Below are 18,108 nucleotides of genomic sequence, written 5' to 3'. Positions count from 1 at the left end.
TGGATGTGACTCTAGTAAATCTTTCTAATTCATATATGAAGACCAACTTTGGTCTATGCCGTATCATTTGGATGACGATGGGGAAAGTTTGTTTGGTTGGTAGAATAAGGTATAACAATTTGGGGATAAAATGTGGTACTGTATTATTTTTCGCGTTTGATTATGAATATTAATTAGTTCAGAAAACTATTTTATACTAAAAAGGTGGAAATAGCTATATATATATATATATATAGAAGGTGAGATAATTAATCTCTACCCATAAAATATTCCTGTCTATCCCATCTTGATAACCAAACGGCCCCTATATGCACTAGTGAGCATCCTTATCTCGCTCTATTCCATCATACGTAGTTCAAAATTAGTGTTGCTTCTCTACGGAATTTTTTTTCTATCCTACTAGGATAATAATAAATAAATTTGAGACAATACGATTTTATATTTAATATTTTTTCGGTTATATGGTTTAATTCATAATCTCTTTATTCCATATTATGTTGCACAGATTCTTTAAAATGTTGTCACACTCATATCAGATAAAATACATTATTTTTGGAGAATTCAGTACGCACCCAATAATATTTTTTGAAGAGTTAAAACAGCATATAAGTTACATAACATGTTTATTTGAGGTACACATTGGACAAAGGCTAGCTGTTTGACTTTTCTACATCCAACTGACAATTTCTTCGGAGTCTTTCATTACAAATGTTATATTTCAGACCACCATCAATTTCTCCCAACAATTAATACAACTCTTTCTTTTTCATGATAGTTACAGGTAGGTTTATCACACTAATAAAGCAAGTATGAAAACACATAATGATTTTCTTTAAAATTTTATACTAATCTAAATGGTTCCTATTTCTATTACTAGCAACAAATAATTTTTTCAATACCGAAGGATACTCTTTCCATTTTTGATGATTTAAGGAAGCATCTTTACATGTGAATAATGATAATGAAGTCATAACCGAAAGTATTAAGTACGTAGTCCGAAAAGACTGCCATTGCAATATTTTCTATTAGTCGCTATTGCCAGGACAGTTGGGTCAATGCTTGCTCCGAGAATAATGCGACAAAAATGGTAGGAAAATAAAGAAGAACAAGTTGTCTAATTAGAAAATAAAGAAAGCAACCTGCCATTTTTTTCCTACACATTAATAGTTGACCATAAGATGGGGGAGAGTGAGATCCCATTGCTGTCATCAATGTTTTGAAATCCACGGTATGAGTATTCTGATATTATCCTTTTAGGCGGAATACAAGTGGATCAACTAAATATATGCATAAATAGCAGTACATTAGTTTCTTATTTTGTAAAGGCAGTGTAAAGCTATGGCTGGTGGAGGATTTGGTGATGACAAAGGAGGAGCAAGAGCTCATCTTTATGAGTATAGGATTACTGGGTATTTTGTTTTTGCTTGTGTTGTTGCAGCCATGGGAGGATCCCTTTTTGGGTATGATCTAGGTGTTTCTGGTGAGTATATATATTTTCTTCTTAAACATCCTATTTTTCTCATCTCAAATACTTTCAGCTTATGTTTACACTATTTTTTACAAGTGTTTGGTTTGGGTTATTCAAGCCACTTGTGCCATTGTTCTCTTCCAATCATTATTGCCATCGACGCCTTTTCTTTGTGTTTTGTGCTTTTCCCCCTTTCCCTTGAACAGTGAAGAAGAATAGGTTGTTGACCAACGGAAAGTATGGGGAAAAAATATACATAAACAAAAATGGGTTAAAAAGAAGGATAAAGTAATTTTTTCGTATACCAATATGAGGCAGGCTAAAACTCTACCTCAATCAAGTGAACAGAGGGTCTAAAATGTACGAATGTTCACCCTCGGAGGATTGCAAAGCATGTCCTTCAAATTCAAAATTAATATATGTAATATTGATATGTAAAAGAAAATTGAGGCAGTTTGACGTTGGAGAATATTCTATTCTAGTAAGTAGAAAACATGGCAGCAATTTCCTTTTGTTTTTAATTCCAAATGAGTATTAGTACGGCAATTAATCTTACAAACTTTCTTGTCTACTCTTTCACTCCTTTTGGTTGGGGATATTAAGGACAATGAATCTGGTCAAAATCTTAAAAAGCGCAATGATTTAGTTGATAGCCACATATAGCATAAGACATTAGCCAATTCTACATCCTCCTTTCTGTTGGTTTCAGGCGGGGTGACTTCGATGGATGATTTCTTGAAAGAGTTCTTCCCAAAAGTGTATAGAAGGAAGCATGCACATCTCCAAGAAACAGACTACTGTAAATATGACAATCAGATACTCACACTCTTTACTTCCTCTTTGTACTTTGCTGCACTTGTTTCCACATTTGGTGCTTCATATGTTACCCGCAACAAAGGCCGTCGAGCCAGTATACTTTGTGGAGCAGTCAGTTTCTTTCTTGGTGCAATACTGAATGCATTTGCAAAGAACATTGCAATGCTCATCGTTGGTCGATGTCTTCTTGGAGTTGGCATTGGATTTGGCAACCAGGTAACTGCCAATTCTATTTCTTAAAAACAACAACAAATAGAATATTAACTTGTCTCTTCCAGGCAGTTCCTCTCTATCTCTCAGAAATGTCACCTGCAAAAGTCCGAGGAGCAGTCAACCAACTCTTTCAACTCACAACTTGCTTGGGGATATTGATAGCCAACTTTATAAACTATGCAACCGACAAAATCCATCCATGGGGATGGAGATTATCGCTTGGCTTAGCCACAGTTCCTGCTGCAATAATGTTCATTGGTGGGCTTTTCCTTCCCGAGACCCCAAACAGTCTCGTAGAACAGGGTAGATTAGAGGAAGCAAGACAAGTGTTGGAGAAAGTTAGAGGTACCACAAAAGTTGATGCAGAGTTTGCTGATCTTAAAGATGCAAGTGATGCTGCCAGAGCCATAAAAAATCCCTTCAGGAACCTCCTCAAAAGGAAGAACCGTCCTCAATTGGTAATAGGAGCACTCGGAATCCCAGCATTCCAACAGCTCACTGGCATGAACTCCATTCTTTTCTATGCCCCTGTCATCTTTCAGAGCTTAGGCTTTGGCTCAGGAGCATCATTGTATTCATCTGCTATCACCAGTGGTGCACTTGTTCTAGCTACATTCATTTCCATGGCTTTTGTTGACAAGTTTGGAAGAAGAGCTTTCTTTCTTGAAGCTGGAGCTGAAATGATCTGTGTCTTGGTAATTTCTGCTTTTAAATGAGATTTCTGCTTTACATGAGTGTATGTACTTAACTGATAATTTGTTCCACAGGTAGCAGTTGCTGTTACTCTAGCTTTGAAGTTCGGAGAAGGTGAAGCGCTCCCAAAAGGAATTGGTGTCTTCCTTGTAGTCATAATCTGCATATTTGTTGTGGCTTATGGTAGGTCTTGGGGTCCCTTAGGTTGGCTGGTTCCAAGTGAACTCTTTCCCCTAGAAACACGGTCAGCAGGACAGAGTGTGGTGGTCTGTGTCAATATGATCTTCACAGCCCTCATTGCCCAGTGTTTCCTCGTGTCCCTATGTCACCTCAAATACGGAATCTTTCTCTTGTTTGCGGGCTTGATTTTCATCATGAGCTGCTTCATCTTCTTCCTCTTGCCCGAGACAAAGCAGGTTCCGATAGAGGAAATATATTTGCTTTGGCAAAATCATTGGTTCTGGAAAAGATACTGCACCCCGGGGGAGAATGAACGTGAATTGGACGGGAAGCCCTGATCACAGATCCATCCAGAGATGAAGATTAGCTTTCTGATTGATTTGTTCCATAAAAAGCAAATGGAGAGGACATTCTCAATAAAAATACCACACCTACAACTAGAGTAAATGCATTATGGATCCCTTTTCAATTGCTCAGTCTCCAAATATCGTTTATTATCATGTTTAACTTCTTAATCATCTAAATTGTCGTTTCACCATTTAATTAAGCTTACACATGGGTTTACAAGATATCAAATGGCAGAAATATTTAAACAGAATAAACCGACGTGAACAAAAGAAGAAAAAAAAAAGGCAACAAGTCCACTGATGTATACAAGAAAATTACAGAATGCATACCATAACATATTGACATTATACAAAAGAATTATTTGACTTGATCCTTGATTCATCAAGCTAAGCTAGTAATTTCGCAAGCTCATCTACTCCTAAGCTTCCTTTTGGTACTACATTTAGATAATCTTCTCTAATACCCTTCATCTTCTCCTTTCTAGTACTCTTTGTTGAATTGGCTTTACTACCTGAAAAAGCAGTTTCTCTTCTACCAGAAACAACAGTTTCTTTTCTCGACGAAGTTAGTGAGTTTTTAGTGCCTTGTACCTCCAAATCACCAGTTTCTTCTCCCTCAGGTCTCTGAACTGGCACTTTCTTAGACCGATGCTGAAAAACTGGTCCGGGTGGGGCAGACCTGGAGAGAGTAACTGCCCTTTCGTACACAATGTCAGCATCCAAACTAGAATCATCTAATAGGACCGCACTCCCACTTTCAATAGCCTGCTTCCGAAGTAGTAAAATTCCCTCCGTCCAGGGTGCACTTGAGCTTACCAGCTGATAGCACTGGTTTGTATCTTCGGATACAGAATGTACCTCGTAACCAGTCAACGGAACCAAAGATGAGGAATCAGATTTGTTTACATCATCTGAAGCACTCCTCACCACTTTTTCTGGCACAACTGAATCATCCAACCTTGTTTTGCACTCACTAAGAATTCTAGAATTGTCACCTGTATCATCTCCTGCATACACCGGAGGGCTTTCACTTCCACTGATCTCCTCCCTAGTTGTAACAGCACTAACATCTAAAGGAACCTTATTGGAAGATTCCAAATAGGTACCCTTTGATCCATCTTCCTCTGTAACATTGCTTCTTACATATTCTGCATCTTCCTCAACCAGAGGAGAAACATTAGCACTGAGATTGCAAGGATTCATTTCTGTAATTAGTAAGCTTGGACTTCCTGATGTAGATTCAACCAGTTGGCCTTCAAACGATCGGTAATTGCTGGCAGCATTATCAGCTTTAGAACCCTTCCTTCTCTCAGGTTTCTCTTTGTCATCAGGTAGAGAGGATACCCAATCCCATCCTCTCCACATGAGTATGTGCTCTTGCTCAAAAGAGATTAACACACATGGGACAAGATCCTACAGTTTAGAAAGATAAGAAACTTACAGCAATGAGTGGATTAATTTCTTGCACTTCTATCTTTTTCCAAAAAAAAATTTGGGTGTCCTGTAGCCACCTCACGGTAATATAGCATTTAGTCATTTACTAGTATCAGAAATAGTTTTACCTTAAGCTTGGCACCTATCTTCCTATAGTCACTTGGGTTCATTCCTTGACAATTTATACGCACCAATTCACAAGCTTCAAATGCTTCTCTGATATTCTTCGCAAGGTCACAATACACCCCATTTTTCCCTGCAAAACATTCAAGACTACTATCAGAGAGATTTTTTGGTCGGAATCAATTAAGAGTAGCAAAATTTAAAGCAACACAGACCAAGCTTGCAGATAGGTATCAGATTGCGTCCTTTTTTCCGCATTTCAGTTGCTTCCTCTAAAGTCAAACCCTCGGGAACTCGTTGGACCAACCTTGGGTATACAGGAGTCACAGGCCGCCATAACATGAGAGGAAAGCGTGGCCGAGTCTTATAGTTGTAGTTTCGACCACGGAAAAGGTATATCAAACCACCTTTATGATAGATAATTTTCCCACCTGTCTTTTCCTGTACATATAGGATATCAAAAAAGAAACGATTTCAAATAACTGCCTGAGACGTCTGTCAGAAAAACAACAGCTTCAACTTGAGAGAAGCAACAAAAATGATTAACTTTAAATCTCATCCCATAATCAAGCTATATGAAGATTGTATAGTCGACAGTTCTAGTTAGCCTTCAATGTGAGACATGGTCAGGAGGGCAGGTGTATTATCTGGTCAGGAGGACTTCTTCATTGTAATCTATAAGTTCTTTACAACAACAACTACACCTCAGTCAAAAACAAGGAGGGATCAGTTATATGAATCCTCATTGACCATGTTTCTCCATTTAAATTCAAAAATGTTATACTCTCTCCGTTTCAATTTATGTGAATTTATTTGGCTGGGCACAGAGTTTAAGAAAAAAGAGAATTGACTTTTTAACTTGTAGTATAAAATGAGTTACAAATATTTTATGTGGCTATAAATTATTGCATAAAGATAAATTATTTTCAAATATGGAAAGGGGTCCTTTTTTAATTTGGCACGGCCTAAAAAGAAAATAGGTTCACATAAATTGAAATAGGGGGAGTAACAAGTAACAATAAAATTAACAAGTACTAAAAGTTCTTTATATTTTCTATTGGCATAAAAATCTCAAATAGAGCTAAAAAGATCCTAGAAAGTATATAACCCAAAGAATATGTACTAACATGACTATAACATATTCTCAACAAATTGGTAACACCTATAGAGATCATTTTCTTCCATTATACCCTATCTTTCCCTAGATTCCAAGAAATTGTAGGTCTTTTGAGAAAACTTCCTTCCATGTGATTTTAGGTCCATCTCCTTACCCTTTTAACACCTTCAGTCACTATGGATTCACACCTACAGATCGGTGGATCTAGAGATCGATACAGGACATGACAAAACCATATCAAGCGACTCTTTCTTATTTTATCCTCAATGTGTGCTACTTGCACCTTCTAGCGAATGTGGCTATTTCTAATCTTGTCTAATCTTATATGACCTCACATCCATCTTAACATCCACATCCCCACAACACTCATCTTGTGGATGTGTTGGACTTATTGAGATTCTTTATGGGGAAAAAACCCGACATATCGGATTCTGTGCCACAAGCTTCAACATGACAGGTTAATTACCAATGCTTGGAATAAAGTAATTTACAATGAGCTTAATTTTGCAAAGACCTATGTTCACCAGAGAGTAACAATATTCCAAAGAAACAAAACAGTTACAACAACTTGCAAGGGAGAAAATATTAACACCACTAACCTCTAACTTGTCACAGACATTGTCCATGTCCACAGTACACACTCCCTTGCATTTTATCTTGCACACCCTTTTCCGCTTCCAGTGAGCATGGATATTCTCCAACATGTTATGTGTTAAGCCATCTCGTCCTGCTAACAAGAAAGGTACGGAGAGTCAATGAGAGAGCAAAAATCAGAGTCAGCATATTCTCTTTGTCACGAATCGAGAAGATCGAATACAAAATAAGCATTTTACGAGCTTTTCAAAGATCATATATACCTTAAGGTAACTCCAACTACAAACACTAGTGAAATGAAATTAATAAAAGAGAAACCCTTTGGTCACAAGAAGCTTTTATAATGAGAACTGAGCTATTCACATTGAACCCTGATAAGCTATTCCAAAATAAGAGAACTTGAGCCTTGAACACACAAGAAAATATGAAATCATCCTGATTATAGTGTGTGTGTGTGTGTATCAGAACACATCCCCCTCCCTCAGGAAAAAGGGAAAAAAATCCTCATTGCCTCTCTTTCTCCTCAAAGGATGAAACCCATAGAAACAAGCAAACAGGAAAAATAAGAAAATGAATTAGGTATTTATACGAGTAAAACGTCAATAAGGCTTATAGAACTAAGAGAATTTGCATATCCTTGGCATTGACTGCAAAAATAAGAAGAAGATGTGCTCCTAGTGATTGCATGTTTCCATAATAAGATGTCAAACCACTTAGTTAAAAGAAAAAAAATTACCATGTGTATATGTGCCAATGTATCCATTCTGCTCTATTCAGTATCAGAACGAAATGGACGACACAACTAATGTAGATGATCCATACAACTGACTCCAAAAAATATGGGATTAAAGCACAATTGATTCATTAACTGATAGTAGTATATATGCCGAATGGTCTAAGTTACAAAAAATCTAACTAGCCCTTCCTGACGGTCCAAAAACATGTACTTCTCCTCCTTTTTGCCTTAGAGGATTCACATTCTACAACAGATTCACAGCAAAACACAATCCCCCAAGTCAACCACACAATGCAGACTTACTTGTGTGTACAAAATTATTACATGGGTAATACATATAACTTAAAATCTACTGATATACCTATATTCAATTGCCGTGTTGTTTTCTTACAACTATCTATAAGCTGCATCATTTCTTCCTTGGTCAATGGCTCTCCCAATACCTCCTCTCTAGACCTAACATACTTGGGCCCGGACCCTGCCAGGAATGGTCCAGGAGCCTGAACCGGCTTTACCCCTTTTTTATGGGGGGGCGGAAGCTTAAACGAATCAAATTCTGGAAGGTTCTTCTTGCTCGGAGGCAATGGTTTCCGACCGGTCCATGGCCTCCGCATTGACTCCGGTCCAAATGGTGACACTAACGGTTCACGCAACTTATTAGGCTTCAACTTTGGTGTTTCAGTATAACTGTACTGATACACGAAAGGAGCTTCTGGGAATTCATAACAAACACCATTTTCATCAACTTTAATATCAATAGCTGATTTTTCTGTTGTTTCTCCAGAATCTTTTGGAATGTTCCTGGGTCTAACAAAAGGTTTAAATGCGGGGTGTGTATTTTTCTGGAAGTTCCTGGAATATTTTGATTTTTTTCCGGGGATGGAAGGTGAAGAGGGAGATGAAGGAGTGCCAATGGATTTGAAGGTTTTTTTTTCAGTGATGGGGGTTGGAGGGGCAGGGTTATAATTATTGGCAATATTGAGAGCTGAATCGAAGCGTTTATGGAAGCGGATTTCGTCTTCGATTTCCTTCTGAGTTCGTTCATGGCGGATGAATTTCTCGGCATTGGCGTTGTTCCAACGGGAGAAGCGGACTTCAGTGGCTGGCCGGTGGTTGTGTGGTGGAGCAGGTGGTGAGAAAATTGGGAATTGGATTAGGGTTCTTGAACCCATTTTCACTCTTTTTTGCTAGAAGAAGATGGAAGCATCCGGAACTGCTCGCAGCTGAAGGAAAATTGGACAATATTTTTTAAACAGGGGAATGAAGAATCTATATTATATTATACCCCTACTTTTTTACCATTTAAATATAACTAGTATAAGTAGTTGCGCGTATGCGTGCACACTAATTATGTCAAATATTTAAGTTATTTGAATTGTACGTAAATAATTTTAAAATTTATACTTTTTCAATAAATATAGATAATCATTGGATATTAACTACATGAAAAAAATTAACCATTTCTTCTATTTTTTTTTATATCATTCTTGTCGGTGTCATTGAATCCTAAAAATAGTTAGGAAGTAAAATAATAACTCATATTTATGGCAAAACAATCAAATGTTGAGACAATGAATGACTCTTTGGATAAGACTTAGCACTTTTACTACTACTTGAACTCTTATTTGGTGTGTTAATATCTGTTAAAAAATATTTCTTTCTTAAATTTCAGTTTCTAAAATATTATTTTTTAATAGTAATTATGTTTATAATAATGTAATTGAAAATATTATTCTTAATTCAAAACTCATTTTAGTTGGCTATCTAAAAAAAAAAAAACTCTTTAGCTAATGAATTTTTTTTACTCCATTTTGATATTTGACATTAACCATATTAAATATCTGAGTTATTTGAATTATATGTAAATAACCTTAACATTTAGACTTTCTAAATAATTATGGATAATTGTCAGATATTAATTAAGAAACACTACATGAAAAAAGACTAATATTTTCTCCATTCTCGTAGTGATAATTTTATTTTTGCACTATTATCATAGGTGTAATTGGAACCTAAAAATAGCCACAAAGTGAAATAATAACTCATACTTATGGCAAAGCACAAAGGTTAACACGATATAAACGATTCTTTGATTACGACGTGACTCTTATACTACGGCTTGAACTCTTATTTGGTATGATTTTATCTTTCAAAAACTATTTCTATTTTGAAATTTTAATTTCTAAAACTTTATGTATTTTAATAATAATTATCTTTATAATGATGCAAGTGAAGATATTATCCTTAATTTAAAATTCACTTTAATCGGCTATCTAAAAATTTAAATGATTCTTTGGCCGAATTTATTTCAGTATGACTCCACATTAAGTTTGTCGATATCTCTAGCCCCAGAATTTGAATTTTTAATACCCTATATATACAAAAATTTTGTTCTTTGATTCATTAAATGTTAAATTAGTTGATTATTATTATAAAATATTGCATATATTGTCTTAAAATTGTCAAGTAGTTTATTTTTCGATACCATACTTGGCTTAACCTCAATACAAACAACTCAAATTGCATTCCAATTCAAATTCGAATATCATATCAGTTTGTTGGTAATAGTGATTTTTTCAAAAACGACACATAATGTAAATTAAAAAAAATATTCTAAGATATCCTTATCTTATAATCTATGTATTTGAGTTGAAACAAAAATATTTGAAATCTATGAGATTAACTTTCAAATATTTTATATTCAACAAAGATGAAACATAAGAAGAAATTTGTTGTCATCTTTTATTTCTAGTTTTAACCTTTTTTTCAATAATTATTTTCTTTTATCTTATTTTTATGTCATTATTTATTTGTTACAAAAAATTAATTTATTTCACTATAAAAGGATGAGTTTTAATAAAAGTTGTCTACATATGAACTTTAATTATATTTTTAGTTTTTGGTTGAAATTATTTCATATTTTTCTTTTGGATTTATTTAATCAGCCGAAATAGGTGTTCACCCGACCACTTAAATAAAAAAATTGAATGATGTGTAATTTATATATAATCCATATATAATATGTGTACAATCGTGTGTTGTCGGTATATCATCTATTTATATTAGCTATAAAAAGTAAACAATAAATATGGCCAAATATTATATAAATATTCCATAAGATTTCGATTTTTTGAGTTTACCCATGATATAACTTCTATTATAATAATTTTAAAACTCTCTACTAATATTCAGAAATATCTTATCTTTTTATTATCTTTGAATTAAAAAAAAATAAATACGTTTTTCAAAATAATTTGTTTTCATTTTTAAAAAAAATATTTCAAGTCATACCAATTTTTTCTTTATATATAATCTTTGTTACACTTAAAAGTCGCTATAGAAACTATAAATAAGAAACCAATCTCTCTCTTGTTGAGTTTAAAAAAAACCTTTCACATAATCTAATGATTCAAAACTAATATTTTTCAATGAAAAAAATATTATACCCTTACAATATTGGCTTGACTACAGCTAAATAAAGGAGTTTCAGCTTATACCCTTCAATTCCTTTAATGTGCTAAATTAAAATTAATGATAGCAATTGTATAGTCAAAGTTTTGTTATTTGTTTGATGTCCATTTATGCAAATTGACTCTTCAAACAAATATTATTCAAGAAGAAAAAAGAAACAACTTTTTTTCTTAATATTGACTGATTTTGTGATTTTTTTTATCCAGTATGTATGTTTACTTTATTATATATATATAAGTAAACTTTTATTTGGTTTTGTAAACTCTTTTTTGTTATTTAGATAAACGTAGACGTGTACCCTATATATTACATTTATTTTAAAAGAATTTCGTTTTATTCAAATCTAGCTACAATATTTCAAAGAACTATACTTATAGGATTTTAAATGTGAAAGAGTTTTATAGTTATATGGAGTAGTTTTTTTTTTTGCTAGAGGCGAAGTAGTATTTAAATAATTAAAAAAAATAACAAAAGTTCCTAACATGATTGCATATGATCATTAACCGAATTAAGTATGATAATATGATAAAAAAAGATAAATTTTATTTTTAATTTAAATTCAAATTTTAGAACTTTATCTATAAATTCAAAATTTTTACTTTAATATATATATATATATATATATAATATTTGTATTTAACTAAAATAATTAAATATAAAATAAAGTTACCATATACTATTGACATTTATTAGTTTGCCACTTGGCTTAAACATAATGTCAATTATATATGGTAACTTTCTTGCTTCAATATATATATAGATTTTTACATTAGAGTAAATTATAATCAAATCCTCCTTCTAAATAACAACTAAATTTTTTTATTATTAATTTTTCCCTTGTTTGGATATATATTCCTATCTTGGTCCCATTTTATAATCAAAAGGACTTTATTTGAATACTAAGGAAGGAAGGATTCAAATATCAATATAAATTAGAAAAACAACTTTCAAATCCATATTTGAGTACTAAGTAAGAAAGGATTTACAATTAAGTATCAATAAGAATACCACTAAAGAATGTGGTGCAGTGGATGAGACTGTTTTTTCCTTAACCGGAGGTCTCGAGTTCGAGCTCTGGGTATGGAAAAATCCTTTGTAGGGAGCGCTTCCTCCCAAATGGGGCCCTACGTGGCGCAAATCCGGATATAATGGGGCTCCAATGCGATACGAGTATCGGACACCGGGTGGGAAACCAAAAAAGTATCAATTATAATGTCCTTTATTTATTTTTTAAAAATTAGAAAGTCCTTATTGAATAGGTAGATCCTATTATCAATCTGTTAAAATTTTGTTAATCTATGTATATCTATCTATACTCTATCTATATATATTATAGTAAAAGCACGAAGGTCCTTAGCGAAGTATTTTTCAAATTTTTTACCCTTTAAAAATAGATTTCACACTAGACAAAATAGTAGTCTGCTTATCTTCCTAATATTTTGTATTGAAATCTTTCAAAATTTTAGTCATTAAATTTTTTCTTATTTGAATTATATAGGAAATTTCAATATTTAAGACTTTTAAAATTGATAAAATCACTAAAAATTATGAACGTTTAAATTAGATACCATTTTGTTACTTTTCAAGTTAAGCACAAAAATCACGAAGAGGTTATATGTAAGGTTAGAGAGATGTATTAGACAACGGATTTGTCCGAGAAAAACATGAATTAGAGGGGGGAGAAAATTTAACGTGCCTAAAATACCAAGAGAATTTACTCCAATTCGTTCTCTGTAATTATTTTTATTTAGTAGATAGGATATTGAATTTATTGCTTACAAATTTTGGTTATTCAATTTTCGGGAGTTCTTTTTCAATTGTTCTGCATCTGTTACTTGCTTGTGGAAGCTGCTTCTACTATATTATTTTAATCATTATATTTCAGATTTGATTCACAACTAAATTCTTTTATGAACTCATCTTTTATTTTTATTTTTTTTTTTTTTTTTTGCATACTGTGTGCAGTTTATTATTTTAGCTTTTTAGTATTAATGATATAGAAATTTCGACAGAAAGATTGGTGATTGTTTTAGTAAATTTGACCATAATCATATGTAATATAATATGTTGAAGTGTTAAAAAGCTTTTGGTGAACTTTTCCATTTTGTTATAAAATTTGCAAGCCAATTAATTGAAAAGTTAGGCATCCATGTCTTTTTAATGAAATTAAATAATAAGTGAATATTTTGACAAAGCATTTGAGCATTTTTGTCGGGCAAGAATTTTCCTTTATTGAATTTTAAGATTTCAGTTTTTTTCCTTTAATTTTTATTTTACACTGATAATTGAATTTTCCCTTCTAATTTTCATTTTACCATACAAATACGTCTTTATAATATTATCTAATTTTTAAGAAGTTTACATTCACGGTAGAGGCACATATGCAAATCATATACCCTAACACTAGGTTGACTTAATAAATTATTAATGAAATTAAAATTGTCATTTAATAAATGGAAAAGGCCTAAAAATGCCACCTAACTTTCAGAAATAGCCTATCGATGCCATCCGTTAAAAAATTGCTATTTCCATGCCATTGCCGTTACAGAAATGGCCCATCTATGCCATTATTTGACTAACGGCTGGATTTTTAAAAAAAAAAATATTTATAAGACTTGAATTTCTATGTGTCCTGTTATTATCCGAATTAACCCCTGCCCCCACTTAATTCTAACATTGGTTAGGTCCATCTATCCAAACCCAACCCGGTTAAAACAAAACCAAATCCCCTTCACTGTCGAGTCGTCTTCCCCAAATTAGCAACTCTAAAACCTCCATTAAATCCAATTTCTCCATTATCATTCTGAAATTATTACCCTAGCTCTCTAGTGCATCATTTCACGTTTCCCCCAGCGTAACTTTTTATTGTTAAAGAGTTCAAAATGCCTGCTGGGTCAAGCGGCTCAATTGACTCAAAGAGGAAGTGTCGTTGTGGATTTGTAGCGCATCATTTTACGGCGACAACTCCTATGAACTGTGGGAGACATTTTTACAAGTGTCTATTGCCTGAAGTAAGTATAATTTACATAATGCAATTCGGCATTTTTTGCGTAATATTTTATTTTTATCGGAACATAATCGGAGATTTTATTATATAATTACTTGGCAGAAATAAGGTTATGGGTATTGGAAATGGGATGATGTTGAATTTTTCCCGCGAGCTGTAATCGTCATTAGCAGTCAAAAGAGAAAATTGGAAGCTTTTGAAATTGAAAGAAATAGGTTGTTGAAGAAGATAGATGATTTAGAAGCTTCTGCTGTTATTGATGTTGCAACGATAACAGAGTTGAGGGAAAGATTGGATGCACTTGAAGCATCTGCTATTGAGGATAACTTGAAGATTGTGGAGTTGAGGGGAAAAGTATTCCGACAGTCGATTTTCTTGATTTGGTTGTTCGCTTGCCTTATTGTGTTCATGGCAGCATGGGCTACCAAACGATCCATGTAATGATCATTACTTAGAATTTCAAAAGTTTAGTCTTTTGTTAGGTATATGTTTGTTCTATGTAATTTCGACTTGTTTCCAATCTTTCCGAATCATGTAATAGTCTATGTTGTGAACTTGTTTCCAATCTTCCCGAATCATGTAATAGTCTATATTGTGAACTTGTCTCTAATATTTCCGAATCATGTAATAGTCTATGTATTCAAACCTTATTAAAATTGTTCACCACACAGAGTAGCAGTGTGTTAGTATCAGCTAGACTTGGTAAAGCAGATATAGGACTAAGATGTATTGTATCTCAAGTACAGATGAGACAATCTAAAACTAATGGACAATCATTGTGCAGTTTTGAAGTCGATAGGCTTGCTGAACATTTTATGAATTAGGACTGTTTGGATGGCATGAGATAAAAAGACTTGTGAATTTGCTCTTATCCTTTTCAAACATGGAAGCATTTAGCCATTTTTAGAGGCCTCCCTGCAGACTAAAATCGAAAAGATCCATATAGACACCATGTTTTCTGCTTCAGAACCTTTTTGTCTGAATTTTGAATTGAAGCTAAACAACACTGTAATAACTGGACATTAAAACTGCACAAAATTGAAGCTAAACAACACTGCAATAACTGGACATAAAAACTGCACATGACTGAAACTAAACAACACTGCAAAAACTGGATATAAAAACTGCACATTCAGCAGTTTCAAACTGTATTCACACAGTATTTTGCTTAACTGAACATTACAAAAAATAGTAGGTTAGCTGTCAGTGCTAATTACAAAAAATAATACTTTAAACAGTCTAATTGCTAGCGCTAATTACAAAAAATAATACTTTAAACAGTCTAGCTGCTAGTGCTAATTACAAAAACAGTAAACTAGCTTTAAATCATCTGCTTGTTCTCTTTGGCCCTTCCTTGCCTTCATTTTGTACTTCTTTTTTCTAACTTCTTCTTGAAGTTGGCTTTAAGTAATTGCTGGTTTTTCATTCTAAGTAGCCTTTGTTGGTGAATAAGGCGGGTTCGTTGGTGTTGCTGCACATGTTTCATCTCCAGTAAAATGGATCCTTCTTGTACCAGTTGCAATCATTTGTACCTTCCTCATGGCTAGTCTTGTGTCAGTCTCAGATATAACCATTGGCCTAATTGTTGGGTGTTCATCATCTCCAACATCAGGTCCATAACTGTTGAACTCTTGTGTTCCAGCTTAAGTGTAAACTACTGACTGTTGTGTATTGTCCACAGCTTTCCCCTTTTTTGAACTAAGTCCAGCCCCACTACCCTGCCAACTGATGATACCCAATTTTTCTTTGTATATTTTTATATATGCAAAATACTTTCAAAATAGCATATATATGCATATATAAGTATGCCCAAGTATTTTAGTATTTTTTTCTAATTTTTAAAGATTTTTAAATCAATTTATTGTCCTATTTTAACAGTACAAAAACCAATAATTGTTCCTCAAATTATCATTTTGGTGATTAATGTATTTTATTCTCATATTTATACCAAAATATAGCTAAGGTAATTTTTGCACATTTTTTACAAATTTATTTGGTATTTTAAAAGCTAAATTGCATATAATTGGAATTTTAGCCTATTTTAAGATTTAATTGCGTTTATGATTACAAAATTGATTTCAGTATTTTTTAATTTAATATTTGGGTATTATTAATTAATTTAATACTTATAATTTGTTTCAGAAATCATTTTACCTATTTTTTATAAAATAAAAAGGGAAAAGTGGCTATTTAAAATCTAGCCCTAACTATTTCAATTTTGGCCTAAAATCAGCCCCCAATTAAACCCAATTTCATTTTCAAACGGACCAGCCCAATTCAATTTAACCCGCCTCTGACCCAACTAAAATCTACCCAACCTAGACCCCCTCTTATCAGAGATCAACGACCCCTACCCATTCTTGCCTTTTTTAATCCAAACGACTACCCTAATCCCCTCATTTCTCTTCTATCAGCCGCCTTTAATGAAAGATGTGAGCTGCTCAAGATAGGGTTGAGGTCACAAGCTCTACATGTCCCATCTTGGTTTGAAAAGTTGAAGAAGATTGAACCAACACCTGCGGCTAACAAGCATCAAGATTCAGATCAGAGCCCGCATGAAGAACCAACCAAGACTCAAGATCAAGCTTCAGAAGACTCATACATAGGAATCTTGTAACTCGTAACGACACCTCGACCGACTCTCCACCTCGGTACTCCATCACCTCATTAACTTCTGAACTACACGTGGCCTGATTCCTTTATAACCAAGGATATGTAGGCAGCTCAAATACTAGGGCTCAGTCACATTCTCCTTTCTTTTGGTCTCCTTAAATAAGGGTCGGGTCAAAAAACCTGTCTAGTCATTCTTTGTCTGAAAACTCTTCGCGTTTCCAGTCAAAGAGGGGCAGCTGTAGACATGTGATTTTTGACCCTCCCCAAGATTTTTCATATTTTAGCATGTAAATATTTAATCTAGGCCTAATATCACTATTTCAACTAATTTTGACTATTTTACTTTATTTTATTAGAAGAAAATGAAAACTACAAAAAATAATTTCATTAATGTTTTGTAATCATTTTTAATCTTGAAAAATACCAACAAGAAAAAGGTTTATTCTAATAGTCAGTCTAATTTTAACAGTTATTTTACTTAAGTATGACTAATTAATAAATGAGGTCGTATGTTAATCTCGTTTGCGGGGAAAGAATAAAACTTGGGCATGAACAACCCATTTTTAGGCCTAATTCTGGACCTAAAGACCTCGGAGCAACTGGGTTATCTCTCACGAAAAAGAAAAAGGGACGAGCATTCCAAAATTGGAGATCAATAATGGCTTACATATTGGATTTTGTACTCTACGATTACACCTTGTGAGCTAACCTTTGCCAAGCTTATTAAATGCTCTGTGTTTCAACCACTGTTTTGCCATATTTTTCGGCGAAAACCAACCAAATTAGCCCCGAAAAGAGCCGAAACAACAACTGAGAGACGCTGCAAATTCCACTGAAAAGATCACCTCAAAACCAATGCAAAAACCAGCCCGAAATCACCATCTCAAATCTGGTTGAGTTGAGTCATTCGGCGTTCCGATTTCGGTTCAAGTTTAAGGTCCGTGGCTCAATTGAGGACTGCTATATTTGGATACTCTTTTGCAATGCACATGTTTTGAAGATTTTTAGCAATTAAGGTGGCTCTTTCTCTTTTTCACCACTCTAATTCATTTCTCTATGATTCGAGTATTTCAAATTTATGTCACTATCCATATCACTGTTGCTTTAATGTTTTACCTTTTATGTGTGTCTGCTTTGAGTTTTTATATATTATTAGTTATAGTTGGTTTTATGAGTTTGAGCCTTTGTGTATGTTACTTCAAATCTGTGTTAGTATGAGAATTTGGATATATAAGCACTAACTTGAAAATTGAGAGTTTTAATGGTATTTCAATTGTTGGAAATTCGCATCTCTTG

The 18,108-nt window shown here is 33.5% G+C and overlaps 2 protein-coding genes across 3 annotated transcripts; one reads left to right on the top strand and one right to left on the bottom strand.

Annotated features, from left to right (window-relative positions):
• Window positions 1-1,001: 1,001 nt before the first annotated feature.
• On the top strand, window positions 1,002-3,839 carry LOC104243259 (sugar transport protein 14-like). Its single transcript, XM_009798420.2, has 4 exons — window positions 1,002-1,480; window positions 2,178-2,500; window positions 2,563-3,192; window positions 3,265-3,839. The coding sequence occupies exons 1-4, from the start codon at window positions 1,339-1,341 to the stop codon at window positions 3,706-3,708; spliced, it is 1,539 nt and encodes a 512-aa protein (XP_009796722.1). The 5' UTR covers window positions 1,002-1,338; the 3' UTR covers window positions 3,709-3,839.
• A 152-nt stretch (window positions 3,840-3,991) lies between these two features.
• LOC104243258 (CRS2-associated factor 1, chloroplastic) lies at window positions 3,992-8,953 on the bottom strand. Of its 2 annotated transcripts, none has more exons than XM_009798418.2 (5): window positions 8,083-8,953; window positions 6,991-7,121; window positions 5,490-5,715; window positions 5,280-5,407; window positions 3,992-5,130 (listed from the first exon to the last, which is right to left on the bottom strand). In XM_009798418.2, the coding sequence occupies exons 1-5, from the start codon at window positions 8,891-8,893 to the stop codon at window positions 4,105-4,107; spliced, it is 2,322 nt and encodes a 773-aa protein (XP_009796720.1). In that variant the 5' UTR covers window positions 8,894-8,953; the 3' UTR covers window positions 3,992-4,104. The 2 variants fall into 2 exon arrangements, with proteins under 2 accessions (XP_009796720.1, XP_009796721.1); XM_009798419.2 differs by having other exon boundaries at window positions 6,991-7,118.
• Between the last annotated feature and the right edge of the window lie 9,155 nt (window positions 8,954-18,108).

Source organism: Nicotiana sylvestris, chromosome 5 (assembly GCF_000393655.2).
Source record: "Nicotiana sylvestris chromosome 5, ASM39365v2, whole genome shotgun sequence".
Classification (NCBI taxonomy): domain Eukaryota; kingdom Viridiplantae; phylum Streptophyta; class Magnoliopsida; order Solanales; family Solanaceae; genus Nicotiana; species Nicotiana sylvestris.
The sequence above is the reverse complement of the archived record's forward strand: the minus strand, read 5'-3'. Positions and strand labels throughout refer to the sequence as shown.